Source organism: Nycticebus coucang, chromosome 4, assembly GCF_027406575.1.
Source record: "Nycticebus coucang isolate mNycCou1 chromosome 4, mNycCou1.pri, whole genome shotgun sequence".
In the NCBI taxonomy this organism is placed as follows: domain Eukaryota; kingdom Metazoa; phylum Chordata; class Mammalia; order Primates; family Lorisidae; genus Nycticebus; species Nycticebus coucang.
In genome coordinates, this window is record NC_069783.1 from 52,359,979 (window position 1) to 52,381,498 (window position 21,520).

General features: G+C 39.3%; 2 protein-coding genes across 5 annotated transcripts in view; one reads left to right on the forward strand and one right to left on the reverse strand.

The window, feature by feature from the left end:
* Positions 1-7,896, reverse strand: part of ASB3 (ankyrin repeat and SOCS box containing 3) — a 128,667-nt gene extending 120,771 nt beyond the window's left edge. For all 4 annotated transcript variants that reach the window (XM_053589920.1, XM_053589918.1, XM_053589914.1 and 1 more), the window contains exon 1: positions 7,716-7,896. The gene's annotated coding sequence lies outside the window, so the exon portion shown is untranslated. The remainder of the gene's footprint in view (positions 1-7,715) is intronic.
* ERLEC1 (endoplasmic reticulum lectin 1) overlaps positions 7,832-21,520 on the forward strand; it is a 32,552-nt gene continuing 18,863 nt past the window's right edge. The window contains exons 1-6 of the mRNA XM_053589925.1: positions 7,832-8,266; positions 16,223-16,327; positions 17,683-17,763; positions 18,618-18,695; positions 19,055-19,118; positions 20,062-20,096. Coding sequence (XP_053445900.1) covers positions 8,105-8,266; positions 16,223-16,327; positions 17,683-17,763; positions 18,618-18,695; positions 19,055-19,118; positions 20,062-20,096 — 525 coding nt within the window. The 5' untranslated portion in view covers positions 7,832-8,104. The remainder of the gene's footprint in view (positions 8,267-16,222; positions 16,328-17,682; positions 17,764-18,617; positions 18,696-19,054; positions 19,119-20,061; positions 20,097-21,520) is intronic.

Here is a 21,520-nt window from a genome sequence, read left to right on the forward strand (position 1 = left end):
ATGCAATGGATATTATCAAATCAGAGTAACTGTGATAGCTATTATCTCCAGCACTTATCATTTCTTTGTGTAAAGAACATTCCAATTCCACTACTTTAGCTATTTTAAAGTCTATCATAATTTACCGTTGACTATAGTCATTTTGTTATACTATCAACCTAACTATAGTTTTGCAACCATTAATCATTGCCACTTTAACCATCCCCACCAGCTACCCTTTCCACCCTCTGGTAACCATTATTCTACTATCTCCGTCAGATCAATTGTTTGAATATTTAGTTCTCACATATAAGTGAGAACATGTGAGATTTAGGAAGATTTCTTCCTAAAAACAGGATGAAATAAAATAGGACTTTTAAAAATAATAAAAGGATTCATTTAATTACCTATATCTTACAGCTGTAATTTTTTTTTTAATTTGAACAAAAGTATGCTTTGCCCAATTTCCTCAACAGCATTGATTTATTCAATAAATACCTATGGATTACTCTGCATAATACAAACTAAATACATGCATTTTCTTTTACTTCCTAAGAAAATCTCACTGACATGCATTCATTCATTCTTCAAGACAGAAAGCAGGTGGGATTATATTGCCAATGCAGAGACAACTGCAATTCAGAACAAACATTCATGCACACATGCACATATACATGAGAAGGCTACGGCGATGTAGGTGACATTCCTGTCAGCAAAGCCTGGAAAGATACCAATCACAGGAACAGCAGACATAGAAAGCAAGAGAGAAGATGTAGGACTAAAGTCAGAATAATTAAAATATCTATGAAACAGCCAAGCCAAATCTTTTACCACATCCCTTCACAAATAGAGTCTGGCAAACCACATCTCTTTAAAAAAAATTAACAAGGCTGGGCGTGGTGGCTCACACCTATAATCCTAACACTCTGGGAGGCCCAGGCAGGCGGATCACCTGAGGTCAGGAATTCAAACCAGCCTAAGCAAGAGAGACCCCATCTCTAAAAAATAGCCAGGTGTGGTGGTGGGCACCTATAGTCTCAGCTATTTGGGAGGCTGAGGCAAGAGGATCCCTTGAGCCCAAGACTTTCAGATTGCTGTAAGCTATAATACCATAGCACTCTACAGAGGACCACAAAGTAAGACTTTGTCTCAAAAAAAAATAAAAATAAAAGAGGATCTTCATGCTCCCTAACAAAGCCTTCAATATTTGGATATAGGATGAAAGGAGATGAGGAAAAAGGTAATTTTTCTGGCATTTCACCCAAGGACCACGGTGTGAGGTCCAACAGCTGGTGCTCTGTTCACTTTAATTACTTTTTAATAATTAAAAAAAATGTTTTTAACCAAAAGTATAAATGAAAAGGATGAAAACAAATTAACAACTGACCTAAAGGAAGCACAACTATTTCTAGGAATCCCAGCACTGTGGGAGGCTGAGGCGGGAGAATTGCTTGAGCTCAGGAGTTCAAGACTCACCTGAGCAACAGTGAGACCCCAACTCATGAAAAAAATGGAAAAACCCAGCCGGGCGAAGCAGCAAGCGCCACTAATCCCAGTGGCTTCCAGAGGCTGAGGCAGCGGGGTGCCCACAGCCTGAGTGTGAGGTTGCGGTGAGCTACCATGCCCACTGCACTCTGCTCAGGGGCATAGGGTGGGACTCTGTCTCAACAAAAAATACATATATATATACATATATAATCTCTAAAATTGTAAGTGTTGACTTCAAAGAAATTCATGAAGACATTGTATCCACTGAAACTGAGTAACTGGACCAGGCACAGCAGCTCACACCTGTAATCCTAGTACTCTGGGAGACCAAGGCAGGAGGATCACTTGAGGCCAGGATTCAAGACCTGCTGAAAATGAGTAAGACCTGTCTCTACTAAATAAAATAGAAAAAAATTAGCTGGGTGAGGCCCTATGGTCCAGCAACTAGAAAGGATGAGGTAGGAGGACTGCCTGAGCTCAGGAGTTTGAGGTTACAATGAGCTACACTAATCTGGGCTACAGAGAAAGAATCTATCTCAAAAAAAAAAAAAAAAAAGGCAATTGGAAACTATGGAAACAACAACCACAACCACTAAAAAAAGAAATTCAAACAGAGAACTGAAAGCCAAGGAAATGGACCTCTTAGACCAGTGGTTCTCAACCTTCCTAATGGCAACCCTTTAATACGGTTCCTCATGTTGTGGCAACCCCCAACCATAAAATTATTTTCATTGCTACTAGAAAAAATAGCCGAGTGTTGCGGTGGGCGCCTGTAGTCTCAGCTGCTTGGGAGACTGAGGCAAGACAATCGCTTAAACCCAAGACTTGGAGGTTGCTGTGAGCTGTGACACCAAGGCACTCTACCAAGGGAGGAGGGGAGGAAAGAAAGAAAAGAATCTAATAAAATCTTCCAAAGCAAAAAGTATGTCACCTGCAAAGGAAAGAGACTGGCATGAGGCTTCTCATCAAACAGACTAGATACTAAAAAGCAATGTAATGTCTTTTTTTTTTTCTTTTGAGACAGAGTCTCACTTTGTCACCCTTGGTAGAGTGCCATAGCATCATAGCTCACAGCAAAGTCCTGGGCTTAAGTTATTCTCTTGCCTCAGCCTCCCAAGTGGCTGGGACTACAGGCACCTGCCACAAAGCCCGGTTATTTTTAGAGACAAGGTCTCAATCAAACCAGCTCAGGCTGGTCTGGAACTCCTGAGCTCAGGAGATTTTTTTTTTTTTTTTTTTTTTGAGACAGAGTCTCAAGCTGTCACCCTGGATAGAGTGTCGTAGCATCACAGCTCACAGCAACCTCAAACTCTTGGGCTTAAGCGATCCTCTTGCCTTAGCCTCCCAAGTAGGTGGAACTACAGGTGCCTGCCACAATGCCTGGCTATTTTTTGGTTATAGTTGTCATTGTTGTCTTGCAGGCTCAGGCTACATTCGAACCCACCCACTCCAGTGTATGTGGCTGGCAGCTAGCCACTTGAGCTACAGGGGCTGAGCCTAGATTTTTCTCCTTTAAAAATTAAAGCTATGTGGGTGGCACCTGTGGCTAGTGAACAGGGCATTGGACCCATATACCAGGGGGGTGGGTTCAAACCGACCCCAGCCAAACTGCAACAAAAAAATAGCTGGGCATTGTGGCAGGCACCTGTAGTCCCAGCTACTGGGGAGGCTGAGGCAAGAGAATAACCTAAGCCCAAGAGCTGGAAGTTGCTGTGAGCTGTGATGCCACAGCACCCTACCGAGGGTGACAAAGTGAGACTCTGTCTCTTAAAAAAAAAAAAAAAAATTAAAGCTGTGGGCGGGTTGCGGTGGGTCTCATCTCTAATCAAAGCAATCTGGGAGGCTGAGGTGGGTGGATTGCTTGAGCTCAGGAGTTTGAGACCAGCCCCCGCGAGACCAGCCCCCGCCAGAGCGACACCCCATCTCTAAAAAAGTTGCCTGGCATTGTGGCGGGTGCCTGTAGTCCCAGCTTCTCTGGAGGCTGAGGCAAAAGAATCGCTTGACTCCAAGAGTTAGAGGTTGCTGTGAGCTATGATACCATAGCACTCTACCGAGGGTGACAAAGTGAGACTCTGTCTCAAAAAAAAAAAAAAAATTAAAGCTATGATACATAATTATTTATGCACAAAAATATTTATCATGGCATTATCTATAGTGACAACGAAACCTGGATATCTGATTTTTTTCAACAATAAGGAAATGTCTGAATAAATAATATATGCACACTCTGTACAATTGAATAGTTAGATCCCAAGTGCTGGGATTACAGGCATGAGCCACTGCCCAACCCATCTTTAATTTTTAAAGGAGGAAATAAAAAATTATAAAGGAAAAGAGAACCAAATGCTTAGGTTTTGAGTTAAATTACCCCAAATCTCATTGTTTCTCGTTTAGAGATTAAAAACTGCAAAGCCAGCAAAAAATACAGACATTTGTTTGCCTTAACAGCTGGTGTGCAGACTGAGGTTATATGGCACTAATTACTCCATAGGCTGCCTAAGATGGTAATTGTTCTTGTATCTTAAATTCCAGTACTGATTTTTTGCTCTCCACCTCCTCCTTTTAATATAATTTACTCTTTGGTAATAAGAAATAAGACTTAAGAGGATTGGGATATACATATTGGGAAAAAATAAAGAAAGGCTTTTGAGCTTTGGGCATACATAAACAGGTGACAGAATACCCCAGACAGATAAATGCCATCTGGGAATACTGCACTGATTTCTTAGGTACAAGAAAAAAGAAAGGAAATATACAACACTATCTTTGCAATATTCTTGCTAAATCTGTATGTAATAATAATAAAATAGTCAAGTAAACCCAAATGTGGCATAATCTATAAGACAGCTAGCCTGAACTTCAAAGTTACTGACTAAAAATAAGGAGACTATGGCTGGGCAGTGGCTCATGCCTATAACCCTAGCACTCTGAGAGATGAGGCAGGTAGGTTGCTTGAGCTCAGGAGTTCCAGACCAGCCTGAGCAAGACTAAAAATAGAAAAATTAGCAGGGTGTTGCGGCTGGTGCATGTAGGGAGGGTGAGGCAGGAGGACTGCTTGAAGCTAGGAGTTGGAGGTTTCTGTGAGCTAGGCTGACACCCGAGCACTCTAACCCTGTGAGCAAGATCTGTCAATTATTAATCTACACCTTAGCATGTCATCCATTTTAATCCAGGCCTTTTTCTGCCTCCTCCTCCACACTGTCACACTTATTCTCACTTCATACACATCTCAGCAGCATTTGACCCAGCTAGCTGATCACTCTCCCCCGAAACACTTCCTTCTCTCTACTTCCTTAACATCTCAGTTCTGGGGTTTCTTTCTGTTTTAACTGGGGCACACCTTCTCAGTCGCTTCTGTTAACCCTTCATTGTTGTTTAGTATCTGTGTTGTAATAACCCTAGTCTTCCCTTCCTTATCCTCATTTTTTCCCTAGCTGATCTTAGCCAGTGCATGGTTTTAATCACATTTACATAGCAATAATCCCCAAATTTCTAACTACAACTTTGACCTTCCGTATGACCTTAAATTACATATTTAAAAACACAACTTCCATATGGGTTCACACTCAGAGGTCCCAGGGGTTAGGAATTCAACATATCTTTTGGGGGAACACAATTCAAGTCACAATATCCATTAAAATCAATTTTGTACACAGCAGCCATAATGATCTTCACAAATGTACATCAGTCCCATCTACTCTTCTGCCTACAGGGCTGTGTCCCACTGGCCTCTTCCTACCACTTTCCTCTTATATCCCAACCACATTGGCTTTCTTTCTGTCCCCCCAACATACCAAATTACTCCCTGTCTTACGGCCTCTGCATAGAAATTTCTGTGTAGCTCCCTTCTTCTCTCTCATCATTCAAGTCACAGCTCAAGTGTCACTTCTTCCTGGAAGTCTTCTCTGATCACCTACCAAAGCAACATATCCTACAGGTGGTCTCTTTCACATAACCCTAGTTTCTCTGCAGCATTTACCAATACCAGAAATTATTCCGTTTGGTATTTACATGTGAAGCCCCTCCTTGCTTGAACATAAGCTTCATTGACAGCAGATTCAAGCAGTATAGCCCAAGAGGCTAAAACAGGACCAAAAATTTTTCATCTTTATTTAGCCAAACACCTCTCTTTTCTTTAATGACTTCATGAATTCCTACCTTAAACACCAAGATCATTCAATTACTCTCTTTTTTTTTTTTGTACATTTAGCCATTAATTCATTTGGAATTAATTTTTATATACTTGTGGGTCACCTTAGGTAATTCAAATGCAGTCTACCACCTCAAGAAATTCTGATCTACTTACTCAATAAAGGTCAAACATTTCCCCAAGCCATTTGTAACTTACTTGAACTTACCACCTCTTACCAATCCTAAATGGACGATTCCATCCCACCTTACCATTAGATCACACCAAAATGCCCTAATGGACTATCTAGGAGGATTGTGCTTGAAATGCACTTCCCCATCTGCCTAATGAAAACCTACAAATCCTTAAAACCTTAGTTCTATTGTCATCTCTCCTGGAAGGCCTTTTCTGACCAATCCCAGAGTTCCTTACATTTTTCTTTATACTTCCATGCTAACATTCCTCCACTATATAATCTACAGTATCTGTCTCAGAAGATTATAACCTAATACATATGAAAGAATTTACTACTGCTTAGCATAGAGCAAATGCTAAATAAATGTTAACTACTGTTATTATTACAACAACAGTTTCCAAGTGTTTGTATAACCTTCCTTACTAGACTATGACAAAGGACAGAAACTCAATTATCTGCATTATCAATCTCAGTGGCCTGGCACAGATCAAGGAAGAGTAAGAAGTGCTAAATAGGATCGGCACCTGTAGCACAGTGGTTCTGGAGACAACCTGGCGGGTTCAAACCCAGCCAGGACTAGCCAATAACAACTGCAACAAAAAATAGCCAGTCGTTGTGGCAGGAGCCTGGAGTTCCAGCTACTTGGGTGGCTGAGGCAAAAGAATTGCTTAAGCCCAAGAATTTGAGGTTGCTGTGAGCTGTGACACCACAGCACTCTACCAAGGGCAACAGAGTGAGACTCTATCTCAAAAAAAAAAAAAAAGAAAGAAAAAAGTGCTAAATAGGGTTCAGTGGTGGCTCACGCCTGTAATCCTAGCACTCTGGGAGGCCGAGGGAGGTGGATTGCCTGAGCTCAGGAGTTTGAGACCAGCCTGAGCCAGAGCCAGACTCCAGTCCCTAAAAATACCCAGGTGTTGTGCGGAGCCGGTAGTCCCAGCTCCTTGGGAGGCTGAGGCAAGAGAATTGCTTGAGCCCAAGAGTTTCTGGTTGCTGTGAGCTATACCAAGGCACTCTACCCAGGGCAACAAAGTGAGACTCTTGTTTCCAAAAAAAGAAAAAGAAAATAAGAGCTAAATAAATCAATTACATCTCACTTCTAAAACAGATTAACACTGATTTTCTTTAACAGTAAGTATTCTTTAAAGATGAAAAATGAAATGCTCTTCCTGCTTTTTGATTTGGTTCAAATTTCGGGAGGGAGCAAGACAGCTTTTTCCATCTCCTAGGAAGAGAATTGCAAGTGCTCTGTGACTAACACTTTATAACCTATTAGTTTGTTGTTTAAAGAAGATAATGGCATTTTTGTTTTTAAGACGAGAAATCAAAAAACTTTTTGTCTAATTTTGGAAAACAGTCAGACTTTACGAGCAATCTCACATACACTTATCAACCTCCTTGATGTGAAAAACACCTTGGCGATTCAATTTATAGATGAAGAAGCCCTACTTGGGGTAAAAATGTAGGGACTGTGATGTGTAGCTACCCTCCCCATTAAAGCCTCCATCCCTGCCAGCCCCGGACGATCACGGTATTCTTATATTGGGGAGGAGGGGGTGGCGAGTCTCCTCCCCTTGGGTTCCCCTAACACAAGATTGCAGGAATGAACAAACCGCGCTGCATTAGTCAGAAGCTGCTAACTACCAAGATGACCGCAGCCCACAGGAGAAGAGGTGGAGAGATGCTTCAGGCGGGAAAGATGAAGTGTACAAATGCCAGATGCGGAAAAAGGAGCGAGAGAATTAGTCAAAAACGCCGCCACTTTTCACTTCTCTTCGCTACCTCGAATTTTTTCACTTAAGGTCCTGCTCCCACATGGGCTCACCTTTCTTCCCCCAGCTCTCACAGCAGCACCGGCCAAGCCGCCACCCACCCACTGGAGAGCCCAGCAGGTGGCTGGAGGGGGCGGCCGCCGCTGGGACTCACCAGTTCGTTGTGCTGCCACTTCTCCGCCGAAATGGCCGGCTCGAGACCAGGTCTCCAGGAGCTCTGTCCGGGAAGGCCGCAGCATTCGATCCCCACCACGATGCTGCGGAGGTCGGAAACAACAGACGCTCGACCAGCGTCCCGGCTTCCGTAGGTGGACGGCTCCGCGGTCCCGGATGTTGTTATGCCACCTGCCCCGGAAACGGTGGCCGGAGGCTCAAGGGGGCGGGGGCGGCGTTGCCCGGCTCTCCGGAAGGAGACGTGGCGGCGGTTGGGACCCCGTCTGCCTCGGCGGTTTATAGTCCCGCCGCCTCCTCCTCCTCCTACTGCTCCTCTCCTCCTTGGACAGAGGAGATTGTGGCGGCGGCTGGAGAAAACAGCAGCCGAGGATGGAGGAAGGAGGCGGCGGCGTGCGGAGTCTGGTGCCCGGTGGGCCGGTGTTACTGGTCCTCTGCGGCCTCTTGGAGGCGTCCGGCGGCGGCCGATCGCTCCCTCCGCTCAGCGATGACATCCCTTTTCGAGTCAACTGGCCCGGCACCGAGTTCTCTCTGGTCAGTGCCCTCACATAACCCGCAGCCATCTCACCTTCTACTGGCACTAAGTGTTCGGCCTCGTCACTCGGTTTTCTTTACCTTTCCTTCTCAGAACCTCCTTTGCAGGCGCTTACTTTCTCCACGCCAAAGCTTCTTGTACTCTGGGCTCGTTCGTTCGTTCATTCATTCCTTTGCTCATTAGGTGGATGTGCTCTCCATGCTAACTAAGCCTTAGGAATCCAGCGATTGCTCTTTCTTTTTTAATTCTGTCGCCTTAGAACTTATTTCTCAACTCTCCCATCCTTTGGAAACAGCTTTCTTGGAATCACATCAGGTGTATTTATCTTCCCTTTGGAGAATCAACTGCAGCTCTTCCTCCACCAGCAGCCTTCTTTCCTTCAGTGTTACACACCACCTGGGCCACACAACCATATTACAAACCTGAGTTTCCTCTCTCATCTTCGTTTTTGCTCTCTTGCACACACATAGACATACACAAACCAGAGGGAAGCTTTTCCCTCCACAGTTGTTTCTGAGGGGAATATTTGGCCTGTGACATGTTAAGGACCCTTAATACAGATTATCTTTTACAGTTTTTATGTATAATGACTACTTAAGACTGCAGAACGTGAGACTTTTATGATGAATTTTCCTACAGTAAAGAACAAATTAATAAACTCTGAGGAAAGAAAAGTCAATTTGGGGGAAGTGCACTACTTGAAAAGTCTTATCTACGTGTAGCTACTTGGGGCCCATAAAAAGTGTGCTCCTATGATATTATAAATTAATTCACTTATTTCGAACTTAAGTCCTGGAAAAAGCAAAAGTTAAAAGAAAATTTTATTGTAATTACCTGCACTTATTCAACTTGAGAGACTATGTTTGTATATTGCTCTATTACTATTTGTAAGTGATACCATGATGTCAAAACAAAATTTAGCGAGTTAACAGATGTTATTGTTAGTACATAGCTTTCTGTCTGTACATGTTAGGTTTTGCTTGTATCTCACACCTGGTTTGTTTCTCCACCCCTGCTTTCTCCCATTCTGGTTGTTCAATAATTTTTGAATTTATCTAGGTAAATATTTCTCTGGGAAGTCAGTTTTCTCTTTGTATTGGGAAAATATTGGTACATTAAAATGCTTATTTTATTTTTTTCTTTTTTGAGACAGAGTTATCACTCTGTTACCCTAGGTAGAGTGTTGTGGCATCATCGTAGCTCACAGCAACCTCCAAGTCTTGGGTTCAAGAAATCATCTTGGTTCAGCCTCCCAAGTAGCTGGGACCACAGGTGCGGGCCACAACACCCCCGGTTTTCCTATTTTTTGTAGAGACAGGGTCTTGCTCTTGCTCAGGCTAGTCTCAAAGTCCTGAGCTCAAGCAGTCCACCTGCCTTGGCTTCCCAGAATGCCAGTATTACAGGCATGACCCACCATGCCTGGCCTAAAACTTTGTAATATATCAGAAATAATTTTAGCAGGCTTGGGGTGAGAATGCTTTGATCTCACTTTCCTTTTTGTGTCCAAAGAATGCACTTAAAATGAACATGACAAATGTTCTAAGAATATGATTATTAAAATATTTTACTTTAAAACAATGTTGACTTAAACATTTTCTTTTTTTAATTCAGTTTTTCTCTTGCTTTTTTTTTTCTTCTCCATTGAGGAAGTCTTTTACCTTCCCTACTCACTAAGAAGTATTGACTTCATGGTACACATTCTAAAGTATTTCTGATTTGAATATTTTGTACATTTTTATCAATTATTAAACCTTAAAAAAAGTTTTACTTTATACCTGTGGTTTTTTAATTGAGAAAAAGCACACTGATATGTGACCCTGAAAACTTACAGACCTATGAGTAGATGAGCAGTTTAGAGGTTACTACCAAACTGTTGTTCAATTTTCCTTTATGGCACTGATGTTTGCTTCAATATAAAAAGAAGTTAATGGAAAAAGATTCCAGTCTCGGTATGTGTTATACCAACCTTTTACATATCTACCAGTTTTATTTTGAAATTTTGTTTTTAATTTTCTTCAGTAATACAACACAATCTAAGATGGGCACCTTTGAAGATTTAGGGAGAATTTTTTTCTGTTATTCTTAGAGATTGGGTCTTAACTATATTGCCCAAACTGGAAAGCAGTAGCTATTCATAGATATAAAGGTAGTATACTATAGCTTCAAACTCCCAGGTTCAAGCAATCCTTCTGCCTCAGCCTCTTGATTAGCTGGGAGTACAGGCTTTGTCCACTGCACCTAGCTATTTTCTCTTTAAGCTTGAGTTATTTTGAGAAAAATTTACAGACATTTTTCTATGAATTGGCACAAGGTCAATGGGCCCCATGCAAAAATAAGCCACAATAGTCATTGTCGCTGGTCTTTTGGTTTTTTTATGACTTCTGTAATCTTAATGCTTCCCTTGTCTGCTTTATTTAATTCAAACTACTGCTCTCCTCACCTAGCACTGCCATTTTTTTTTAAATGAGCCAGTTAGTTGGACATTTGTGTCTAAAGCCGCTGAATTAAGTAGGGTGAAGTATTTTATCTTTCTACCATCAGAAATTAGAAGAGAATGGATTAGAAGATCTGAATTTTTTTAGCATTAAAATTCTCTGCTTTAAAAAAACACCCTTCCATTCAGATATGTGAAGATAATATGTAATCTTTTCCAATCTTGCTTTCAAATTTACTTAGAGAAAGTATTAAGCACCAAAAATATGGGCAGCACCTGTGGCTCAGTGCATAGGGCGCCGGCCCCATATACCAAGGGTGACGGGTTTGAACCCAGCCCCAGCCAAACTGCAACAAAAAATAGCTGGGCATTCTGGCAGGAGCCTATAGTCCCAGCTACTTGGGAGGCTGAGGCAAGAGAATCGCCTACGCCCAGAAGTGGGAGGTTGCTGTGACCTGTGATGCTATAGCACTCTACCGAGGGAGATAAAGTGAGACTCTGTCTCTAAAACAAAACAAAAAAGTGTAAATTTTTCAACTTTTACATGAACTAGTTTATACTTAACATTCTTTGCTTACTAATTTAGTGTTCAATTGTTTGTGCATGTATTTTTCCATCTGAAGTATCATCTCTGTCATTATGTTCAATTATTCACTGCTTTGCATAGTTCATGGGTTTCACCAAATTGAACCACAAAATAAAACTAATGTCTACTTACGTTCTTAATAAAGAGTTTGTTCCTACTTGAAATTTTCCCCAAGCATTACTCTTGGAAAGAATGTTGACCCAACTCCATTTTACAGCATGTCAAATACATTAACAGATGGTATCACAAAGTATAGTTTATAGCCTCTCCCAAGATAGAAGTTTTATCTATCATCTAACAATCTTAATTCCTCCGGGCCTATGTCAAGATAATGACAACTGCAGTAGGGATTTCTCCCTTGGCAATTAAATTCTGCAATTTCTAAGTACCCCAATCCAGGCAGCACCTGTGGCTCAGTGAGTAGGGCACCAGCCCCATATACCTAGGGTGGCCGATTCGAACCTGGCCCCAGCCAAACTGCAACAAAAAAATAGCCGGGCATTGTGGTAGGTGCCTGAAGGCAAGAGAATCACCTAAGCCCAAGAGCTGGAGGTTGCTGTGAGCTGTGACGCCATGGCACTCTACCAAGGGTGACAAAATAAGACTCTGTCTCTAAAAAATAAAAAAATAAATAAAGTACCCCAATCCCTTTGATTAATTTCATTGTATTTGAATTTGATTTTATATGAAATTACTAAAATATTATCTATTTTTTTTCTTTTTGAGACAGAGTATCACCCTTGGTAGAGTGCCATAGAGTCATAGATCACAGTAACCTCAAACTTTTGGGCTCAACTGATTATCTTGCCTCAGCCTCCCAAGTATCTGGGACTACAGGTGCCCACCACTATGCCCAGCTATTTTTAGAGATGGGGGGTCTCACTCTGGCTCAGACTCGAACTCCTGAGCTCCGGCAATCCACTTGCGCCAGCCTTCCAGAGTGCTAGGATTACAGGCATGAGCTACCACACCTGGCTTAATATTATCTCTTATACTAAAAAATATATGTTTGAACTAAGTTTTAATACTTTGGTAATTTGGCTCGGCACCTGTAGTTCTGTGGCTTGGACGTCAGCCACATACACCAGAGCTGGCAGGTTTGAATCCAGCCCAGACCTGCCAAACAACAATGACAGCTACAACCAAAAAATGGCCCGGCATTGTAGTGGGTGCCTGTAGTCCCAGCTACTTGGGAGGTTGAGGCAAGAGAATTGCTTAAGCCCAAGAGCTGGAGGTTGCTATGAGCAGTGATGCCATACTCTACTAAGGGTGACACAGTAGGACTCTTGTCTCAAAAAAGAAAAAAAATATACTTTCAGTAATGCTGTATATTCAGAATTTATTATATTTAATTTTTTTTTTTTTTTTTGAGACAGAGTCTCAAGCTGTCACCTTGGTAGATGCCTCACAGCTCACAGTAACCTCAGACTCTTGGGCTTAAGCAATTCTCTTGCTTCAGCCTCCCAAGCAGCTGGAGCTACAGGCTCCTGCCACAACGCAGGGCTGTTTATTTTGTTGTTGTTGTTGTTGGCAGTTGTCAATTGTTTTAGCTGGCCTAGGCCACGTTCGAACCTGCCAGCCTCAGTGTATGTGGCCAGCACCCTAGCCACTGAGCTATAAGCCCGCCTATATTTATTTTCTTAAAGGACCTGTTTATAAAATCAGTAGGAAGGATTTTAGTAGTAGATCCAGAACATTACAAAAAGTTAACATTTTCCCCAGGAATTTCTGTTACCAAAAAGTAGGGTAAAATTTGTTAAAATTATACCTGTGATCTCAATAAATGCTTCACTCACTATTTCAGCAAAGAATTTTCAGATAGAATTGCTATTTCGTCTATTTTATTGAAGAGGAAACCAACCCTTCCTAAATGTCTTTGCACCAAGAATTGTCTTCTTTTTTTTTGGAGACAGATCACAGCTCACAGCAACCTCAAATTCTTGGACTTAAGCAATTCTCTTGCCTTAGCCTCCCAAGTAGCTGGGACTACAGGCACCCACCACAACGCCCAACTATTTTTTGGTTGTAGTTGTCATTGTTATTTGGCAGGCCTGGGCTGGGTTCGAACCCATCAGCTCCAGTGTATGAAGCTGGCACCCTAGCCACTGAACTACAGGGCCAAGCCAAGAATTGTCTTTTTTCTTTACCAAGGTTTTAAACGAGTAGTTCCTATTAACATTAGCATGTTGGTGAACAGTCTTATAAATAAGTCAGTAATCCTATAAGATCCAACTCTGAACATCAGAATTTCGGGTAGTTCACACGTAGGCATGAATACATCTTAGTCATTTCCTAGGGTCTACCTTCATCAGTATATGAATGATTTGACAAGACTTTAGGCCATTCATTGCTAAGTGAATGTGAGTCAGCTTTTCATAACTCACCATCATATATTCGGAATATATCTGAAAAACATCATAAAGCATTATAGGGCGGTGCCTGTGGCTCAGTGAATAGGGTGCTGGCCCCATATACCGAGGGTGGTGGGTTCAAATCCGGCCCTGGCCAAACTGCAACAAAAAATAGCCAGGCATTATAGTGGGCGCCTGTAGTCCCAGCTACTCGGCAGGCTGAGGCAAGAGACTCACCTAAGCCTAAGAGCTGGAGGTTGCTGTGAGCTGTGACACCACAGCACTCTACCGAGGGCAACAAAATGAGACTCTGTCTCTAAAAAAAAAGCGTTATAAATGTCATGTCCCTTTATTATAAATTTGGCTTTTCAGCTGTTAACTATCACATCTCTTTGATTTTCTCATCACTTGTAATGGTCTTATTTTAAACAAGAATTCTTGGCCATAATCTAAAAGTCTACATAGTAATATTAAAAGTCTACAAAGTAGGGTGGCACCTGTGGCTCAAGGAGTAGGGTGCCAGCCCCATATACCAGAGGTGGCAGGTTCAAACCTTAGCTCCAGCCAAAAACTGCTAAAAAAAAAAAGTACTTCAAAAGTCTACAAAGTAATATTAATAAGTATTTTAAAAGTCGATAAAAGCTAATTCAAGTATATTAAGACAGTTAAAGAGCATACAGAATATAGAGCTAGTCTTCTTGGGTTCTTTGAGCTCTGCTGCTTTAAGGTGTTACCTTGGACAAATTATTAAGCTCTCTTCCTCAGTGTTCTTTTCCATAAAAAATGAGTATAATGCTTGTTTAGAAGATTAATGAGTTAATAAATATGAAGCACTGAAACCAGTACTATCACAGAATTAATACAGTTAGTACCTAAGTGTTTCATTTTATTTTATTGTCTTGTAAAAGTATTGCTGTAATTTGCATTTGTGTTCAAGATTGCATTGGTGCCAAGTAATAATAGTTTTATTATAGTTAAGAATTGTTAAATTGGGGGGAAAAAACTAAGTGCTTAATAAAAGAAGTAGTTATTTCCTTGCCAGGAATGGCCAAATAGTACATTGATTTCACAGTACTATAAGAAGAGAAAAGTAAAGATTAGAGAATTGAATTATTATAGAACATGTAGCATAAAACATGAAGGTCTCGGGCGGCGCCAGTAGCTCAGTGAGTAGGGCGCCGGCCCCATATGCCGAGGGTGGCGGGTTCAAACCCAGCCCCGGCCAAACGGCAACAAAAAAATAGCCGGGCGTTGTGGCGGGCGCCTGTAGTCCCAGCTGCTCGGGAGGCTGAGGCAAGAGAATCGCGTAAGCCCAAGAGTTAGAGGTTGCTGTGAGCCGTGTGATGCCACGGCACTCTACCCGAGGGCGGTACAGTGAAACTCTGTCTCTACAAAAAAAAAAAAAAAAAAAACATGAAGGTCTCTTATGTTCATAATTAATACCACATTTGTTACCAGAAAGCAGAGATTTTTTTACTAAAATATTGTCAGTTAATATTAACTATTTATTTGATTTGTATCAGATAATATGAACCAATATGGCTTTGCTTTAGAATCATAGTGCAAAGATCTTTAAGGATAGTTTTGTTGATATATGCCAGGAATCCATGCTGGCCAACAACCTATTTTTAAATAAAGTTTTTTTAGAACAGAGCCATGTCTGTTTGTTTATACATTATCTGTGTACTTTGTTGCTAGAGTGGCAGAGTTGCAACAAAAACCATATGGCCTACAAAGCCTAAAATATTTATTCTCTGACCCTTTAAGGAAAAAGTTTGTTCACCTCTGAGATAATAACTTAAAAAGTTAAGTCAGCCAGGCACTGTGGCTCATGCCTGTAATCCTAGCACTCTGGGAGGTCAAAGCGGGTGGATTGCCTAAGCTTACAGGTTCAAGACCAGCCTGAGCCAGAGCAAGACCTTGTCTCTGAAAATAGCCAGGTGTTGTGGTGGGCTCCATCATTTGAATCCAAAAGTTTGCTGGAGGTTGCTGTGAGCTATGATGCTACAGCACTCTACTGAGGGCAACAAAGTGAAACTTTGTCTCCAAAAATAAAAAGTTAAGTCAGCACTGAGGAACCATAGTAATGTTGCTTTTAAAAGGATTCTATTTATTGATAAATACATATATTCTCCAAAATACAAAAAATACTACATTACGTTATACTCAAGTGTCCCATCCAACAGAATTGACTGTACTGTAAAGTCCTATGAATTGTTATGGATGGATAGTAATTACTATAGTACTAAATATTTAGTGATGGTATATCATGAACATTCATTGCCTCTTAATGCTTTTTAATCAGCATTTTAATATCAACCTCTTTGCATTACTATTTTTTTCTTTATACATCAAACTTTATTTTGTTCAATTTTTTCCTATTATTTTGTAATACCAGGATAAAGTTTGTTGTATTCATTGTCTCATTCAATAATATAGAGGATATTTTGCTGCCTTAGAAAACATGCTTTAAAAATCTTCTGTTGAACAGTTAAATCAGTTTGAGGAACCTTTGTTCTACCTAGGACTAAAATTATTGTGATACAGTTTAACCAGAGAAATTAATGTATATCTTTTGTTCTAGCCCACAACTGGAGTTTTGTATAAAGAAGATAATTATGTCATCATGACAACTGCAGATAAAGAAAAATATAAGTGCATACTTCCCCTTGTGACAAGTGGAGATGACGTAAGTTTTTATAAAGGCATTCATAGAAAATATTGCAACCACATACTTTGAAATAAAGTTGAATAACAGGTTTCTCAGTAACCCTGTGTTAGCATAAGAATATTATTTTTATATTCCTGAATTTTTTGATTTTGCAGCTCATCTTGGAAAAATTAACAACTAATTATTAATGTTATATTTTAAATGAAAATCTAACTTTACACTTGCTTTCTTTGGTACAAATGAGAGTTTTAAAAGAAGATGTAATTTTTAAATATATATAATGTTTTTTATAAAGAATTTCTTATAAATAAATCTATAGTATAGGTACCTTATGTTTTCTTATTACCTTAGCTCATGCCCTTTTCTTCCTCCAAAAGTTCTCTGACTGCCTCTTATTCATCCTTCAAGGCAATGACTTCTACGATAAAACAGAATGGTAAAATGGCAAGGATACCAGCCTAGGAGCCAGGAGGCTGAGGTATATAGGCTATAGTTAGCTGTGGAACCTTAAACAAATTTGAGACTCACTTCCTCCACTCAGTAAATTTGTTAAGCCAATTACATAATATTTTCATGACCTATAAAGTAGAACTTAAACTCAGTGCTTTCTTAGTTTTTCTTCAAATTTTAAAATCCGTCTAAAGATAGTGGTTTTAAATCTCCTTACAACAAAAATAAACATTCACACACAACCACACATATGTATGGCATTCAAATCTGAAATGTAAAAATGTATAGAAAACTGAAAAGCACCTTAAAATTTTCCAATGTATCCTATAAGACTCAACTATACTAAGGCTTTTATAGCTAGAATTTGTTTGGGTCAAGCTTTTAAAAATTCTGAAATAGGTTTATAAGAAGTGTTCAAGAAACTCATACTTAAAAACCCTTTTTTTTTTTTTTTTTTTGTAGAGACAGAGTCTCACTTTATGGCCCTCCGTAGAGTGCCGTGGCCTCACACAGCTCACAGCAACCTCCAACTCCTGGGCTTAAGCGATTCTCTTGCCTCAGCCTCCCGAGTAGCTGGGACTACAGGCGCCCGCCACAACGCCCGGCTATTTTTTGGTTGCAGTTTGGCCGGGGCCGGGTTTGAACCCGCCACCCTCGGTATATGGGGCCGGCGCCTTACCGACTGAGCCACAGGCGCCGCCCTAAAAACCCTTTTTTAAGAGAAGAAAGAATCAATACTGTGGAAGATTATTTTCTGTCTCTGTGTTTTATACTTGAATTCATTTGAAAGAGTAGCATACCACAGGAGCTTATTAAGGGTTCTAACATTTTTCCTATTTTTCCAAGCATTTGTGATTTGACCCAGCAGAGTTGGGTGAAGTTCTAGAAAAACTGTAAGTATTAAACTCCCAATTCTTTTGTAGGAAGAAGAAAAGGATTATAAAGGCCCTAATCCAAGAGAACTTTTGGAACCACTATTTAAACAAAGCAGTTGTTCATACAGAGTATGTATTTTATGTTCCCTTGATAACTAGAAAATAAATTTTCAGCAGCCACAATAGACCTTTGAAAATATTTCTAAACCTAAGTTATTTCTTAATGGTATTTGGTTCATTTAAATTCTTGTGTACTATATGCAGCAGGCACAATAATATCAATATCAAATCATGTAACTTACCAAATTGTTTTGAATGTTTTTCAGTTCAAAAGAAAGTCTCCTTATATAACAGAATTTTAATTTAAAATGCTTATTGTTGTTTTTTGAGCTACCTAGAAAATTATCCCTAAGCCAGGTAGTTGTTATAGACACCAGACATATTCCAGAACTATGTCCTTCACAGAATTTTCACATCTAACTAAAAAATAATGAATAGGCTTCAAAAATTTGATAGTTTTCTGAGGCATAATTGTAAAGTGTCATTTAATGAAAGCTTACTCTAAATCTTGGGGGAAATCTGCTTTACTATTTCAGATATCAAAAAGTAATTCAGGACATAGCGCAGTGACTTACACCTATACTCCCAGCACTTTGAGAGGCCAAAGCAAGAGAATTGTTTGAGGCCAGGAGTTTGAGATCAGCCTGCAACATAGCAAGACGTCATCTGTACAAAAAATTTAAAATTTAGCTGGTCTGGTGATACAGTACCTATAATCCCAGCTACTCAGGAGGTTGACGCAAGAGGATAGCTTGAACCCATGTGTTGGAGGCTACAGTGAGCTATGATCATGCCACTAAACACCAGACTGAAAGACAAAGCAAGACCTTGTCTCTTAAAAAATAATTAAGTAAATAAAATTTTTAAAAAAGTAATTCAATTGATGTCACTTTTGTATATTTGAACATACCCATCTTTCTCAGATTGAATCTTATTGGACTTATGAAGTATGTCATGGAAAACACATTCGGCAGTACCACGAAGAGAAAGAAACTGGTCAAGTATGTGTTTTTCTTCAAAATATAAAGTACAAAATTAAAAGTTTAATAATGAGTGGTGGGATTATACCTGCAGTGCATCTTACAAGGGTACATGTGAAACTTAGTAAATGTAGAATATAAATGTCTTAACACAATAACTAAGAAAATGCCAGGAAGGCTATGTTAACCAGTGTGATGAAAATGTGTCAAACGGTCTATAAAACCAGTGTATGGTGCCCCATGATCTCATTAATGTACATAGCTATGATTTAATAATTAAAAAAAAAAGTTTAATAATGACATTAACAGTTTGAAAGTTACAGCCTTTAAAATGTATTTGCAAAATACTTACTATATTTTTATTTTATTTTTAAATATAGAAAATAAATATTCACGAGTACTACCTTGGGAATATGTTGGCTAAGAACCTTCTATTTGAAAAAGGTTGGTTTCTACATAGTGATGTAACAGTAATGCTGGAATTTCATTTTAAATATATGTTCATATTGGAGTTTAAGAGATTTTTTTTAGAGACCTGTGAGTTTTAAAACACTGAAATAAGTTTCTGAACTATCCATTGGAAAACTTTTTTAAAGAGTTCTTTGTTTCCATTGTTTTTTGCTTTGATAATCATTACGCTTTTTCCCTACTTATTAAGAAAGTTTTTAAAATCTGGTAAGATGCATGTTAGTGTTAATATTGTCAGTTTTCTGTGTGATTTAAGCAAAGTTTTTTTAAATGGAAGCAGTTATATCCTTCAAATTGGGAAATATTTTAATTAATCTATATTAAAGTTGGTCAATTATTATGAGATCAAACTTTTCCCTGAAATTAAAATACTTCAAAAGAAAATTGACCTGGTCAATTTTCTGCCTGAAATAGATTATTGCCTAAGTCAAGATTTGAAAATTAATATGACTGTCCTTTTAGACAAAATCCTTTCAAGGAAACTAGCTTTAAGGTAGTAAGATTTAAGTGGCCAGCAGAAACAAAAGAAGAAGAATCAAATGTTTTGGATCTTCTTTAGAAAGAAGTTTAAGGTGGCACCCATAGCTTAGTCGGAGGCTAGTAGGTTAGAACCCAGCCTGGGCCAGCTAAAACAATGACAACTGCAACCAAAAAAATAGCTGGGCATTGTGGCAGGTGCCTTTAGTCCCAGCTACTTGGGAGGCTGAGGCAAGAGAATCTCTTACGCCCAAGAGTTTGAGGTTGCTGTGAGCTGTGATGCCACAGCACACTACCCAGGGTGACAGCTTGAGACTCTGTCTCAAAAAAAAAAAAAAGTTTAAGGTTATAAAGTTGGTTGAAAACTTAGTCATTTGTATTATATTTTACATGTGTCACTGCTCAGTCTTTACATTTACCTTACTCTTATATTATTCAACAGATCGAGGAGCAGAAGAACAGGAAAAATCAAATGAGGCAAGTGGCAAACATTGATTTGTTTTTTTTGTACTCTTAACATTCATAGTGAGGCATGAATTTATACAGGCTAATTGACAGAATATAGCTATGTGTTCTTTATCAAATACCTCAAAGGGTTGGGTCAAAGAACATTTAAAATATATTTGGTTTTTCTGAGAGAAGATATACTAAGATCCTTCTATTTACTTTTAAGATTACACAAAAATAAACAAATCTATCACTGACATGTCTGGGAAAGATTCTATAATATATCACTTTTGTGCTTAGCAGTGGTTCCCTCTGTTTAACAAGGAAACAATTATTGTAAGAGCTTTTGCTTTTTTTTCCTGTTGTTTGGCCCCATTTATCTGGGTAAAACAGATAAACTATATATGTAAGTAACAACCTACCAGACCACAAGCACCTCACAAGCAGGGACTATCTTTTATCTCTTTACCCCACTGTGCAAAGCAGAGTGCCAGACATATTGTAGGCCCTTCATAAATGTTCACCGAATGAATGGATAAATGATAGCTAAAAAGGAGGGCTTTAAAAGAATTAATTCTTCAGGGTACCTAATCACAATTTTTAAATACCCATGTAGTACAGGGAATGCGTTTTGAATCCTAAGAATTTTTATAGAATTTAAATAACTTATTGATAGAAGATATTTCTATAAATGACTTAGTATCATAATGATACTTTTATTAGAAGTAAAGCAAAATGACAAAGGCTTTGAGAATTACTTAAAAGGGATGCCTATAACTAAAATGGGTGGCTTTGGGGGGAATTGATAAGCTAAGCATAGACACACATAGCATTGCTATTTTAAAAGATTTTAATTTTACAGACTACCTTTGAGATAAAATATTTATTTACTGTGACTCTGGAGGATAGCAAGATGGATTCAAAGTGTGAAATGATAAAGGAAGAGGAATAAAAGGGTAAGGGAAGAAAACTAACATTTTTCGAGCCTCAATTTATAAGCCAGACACTTCCAGGCATGTAACAAAAGCTAATGTTTAATTCTCCCAACAGCCTTTGAGTATATAGTTTTATATAAGTGATCATGAATCACTTAATGACAGGGATATGTTCTGAGAAATGTGACTTTACACAATTTCATCATTGTGTAAACATCAGATGGTATATATATAGATTTATTTTTTCCTGTGGAAAACCAACTGTCCCAGCATCATTACTCAATATAGCTCACTTCCCCTACTTGATCTGCGGTGCCAGTATCAAGTGCTTTATATCAGGTTTCTATATGTGCTCCATTATAATCTTACGAAACCACTGTCGTATCATTGACCTAAACATCGTTATGCAGTGTGACTGACTATATATTATTGTCTAGTTTTCTAAATGATAAAAATTGAAATTTTGTTAGAGTCATAAAGCTAGTAAAATCAAAGCTTGTTTTGAACCCAAGATGTTCT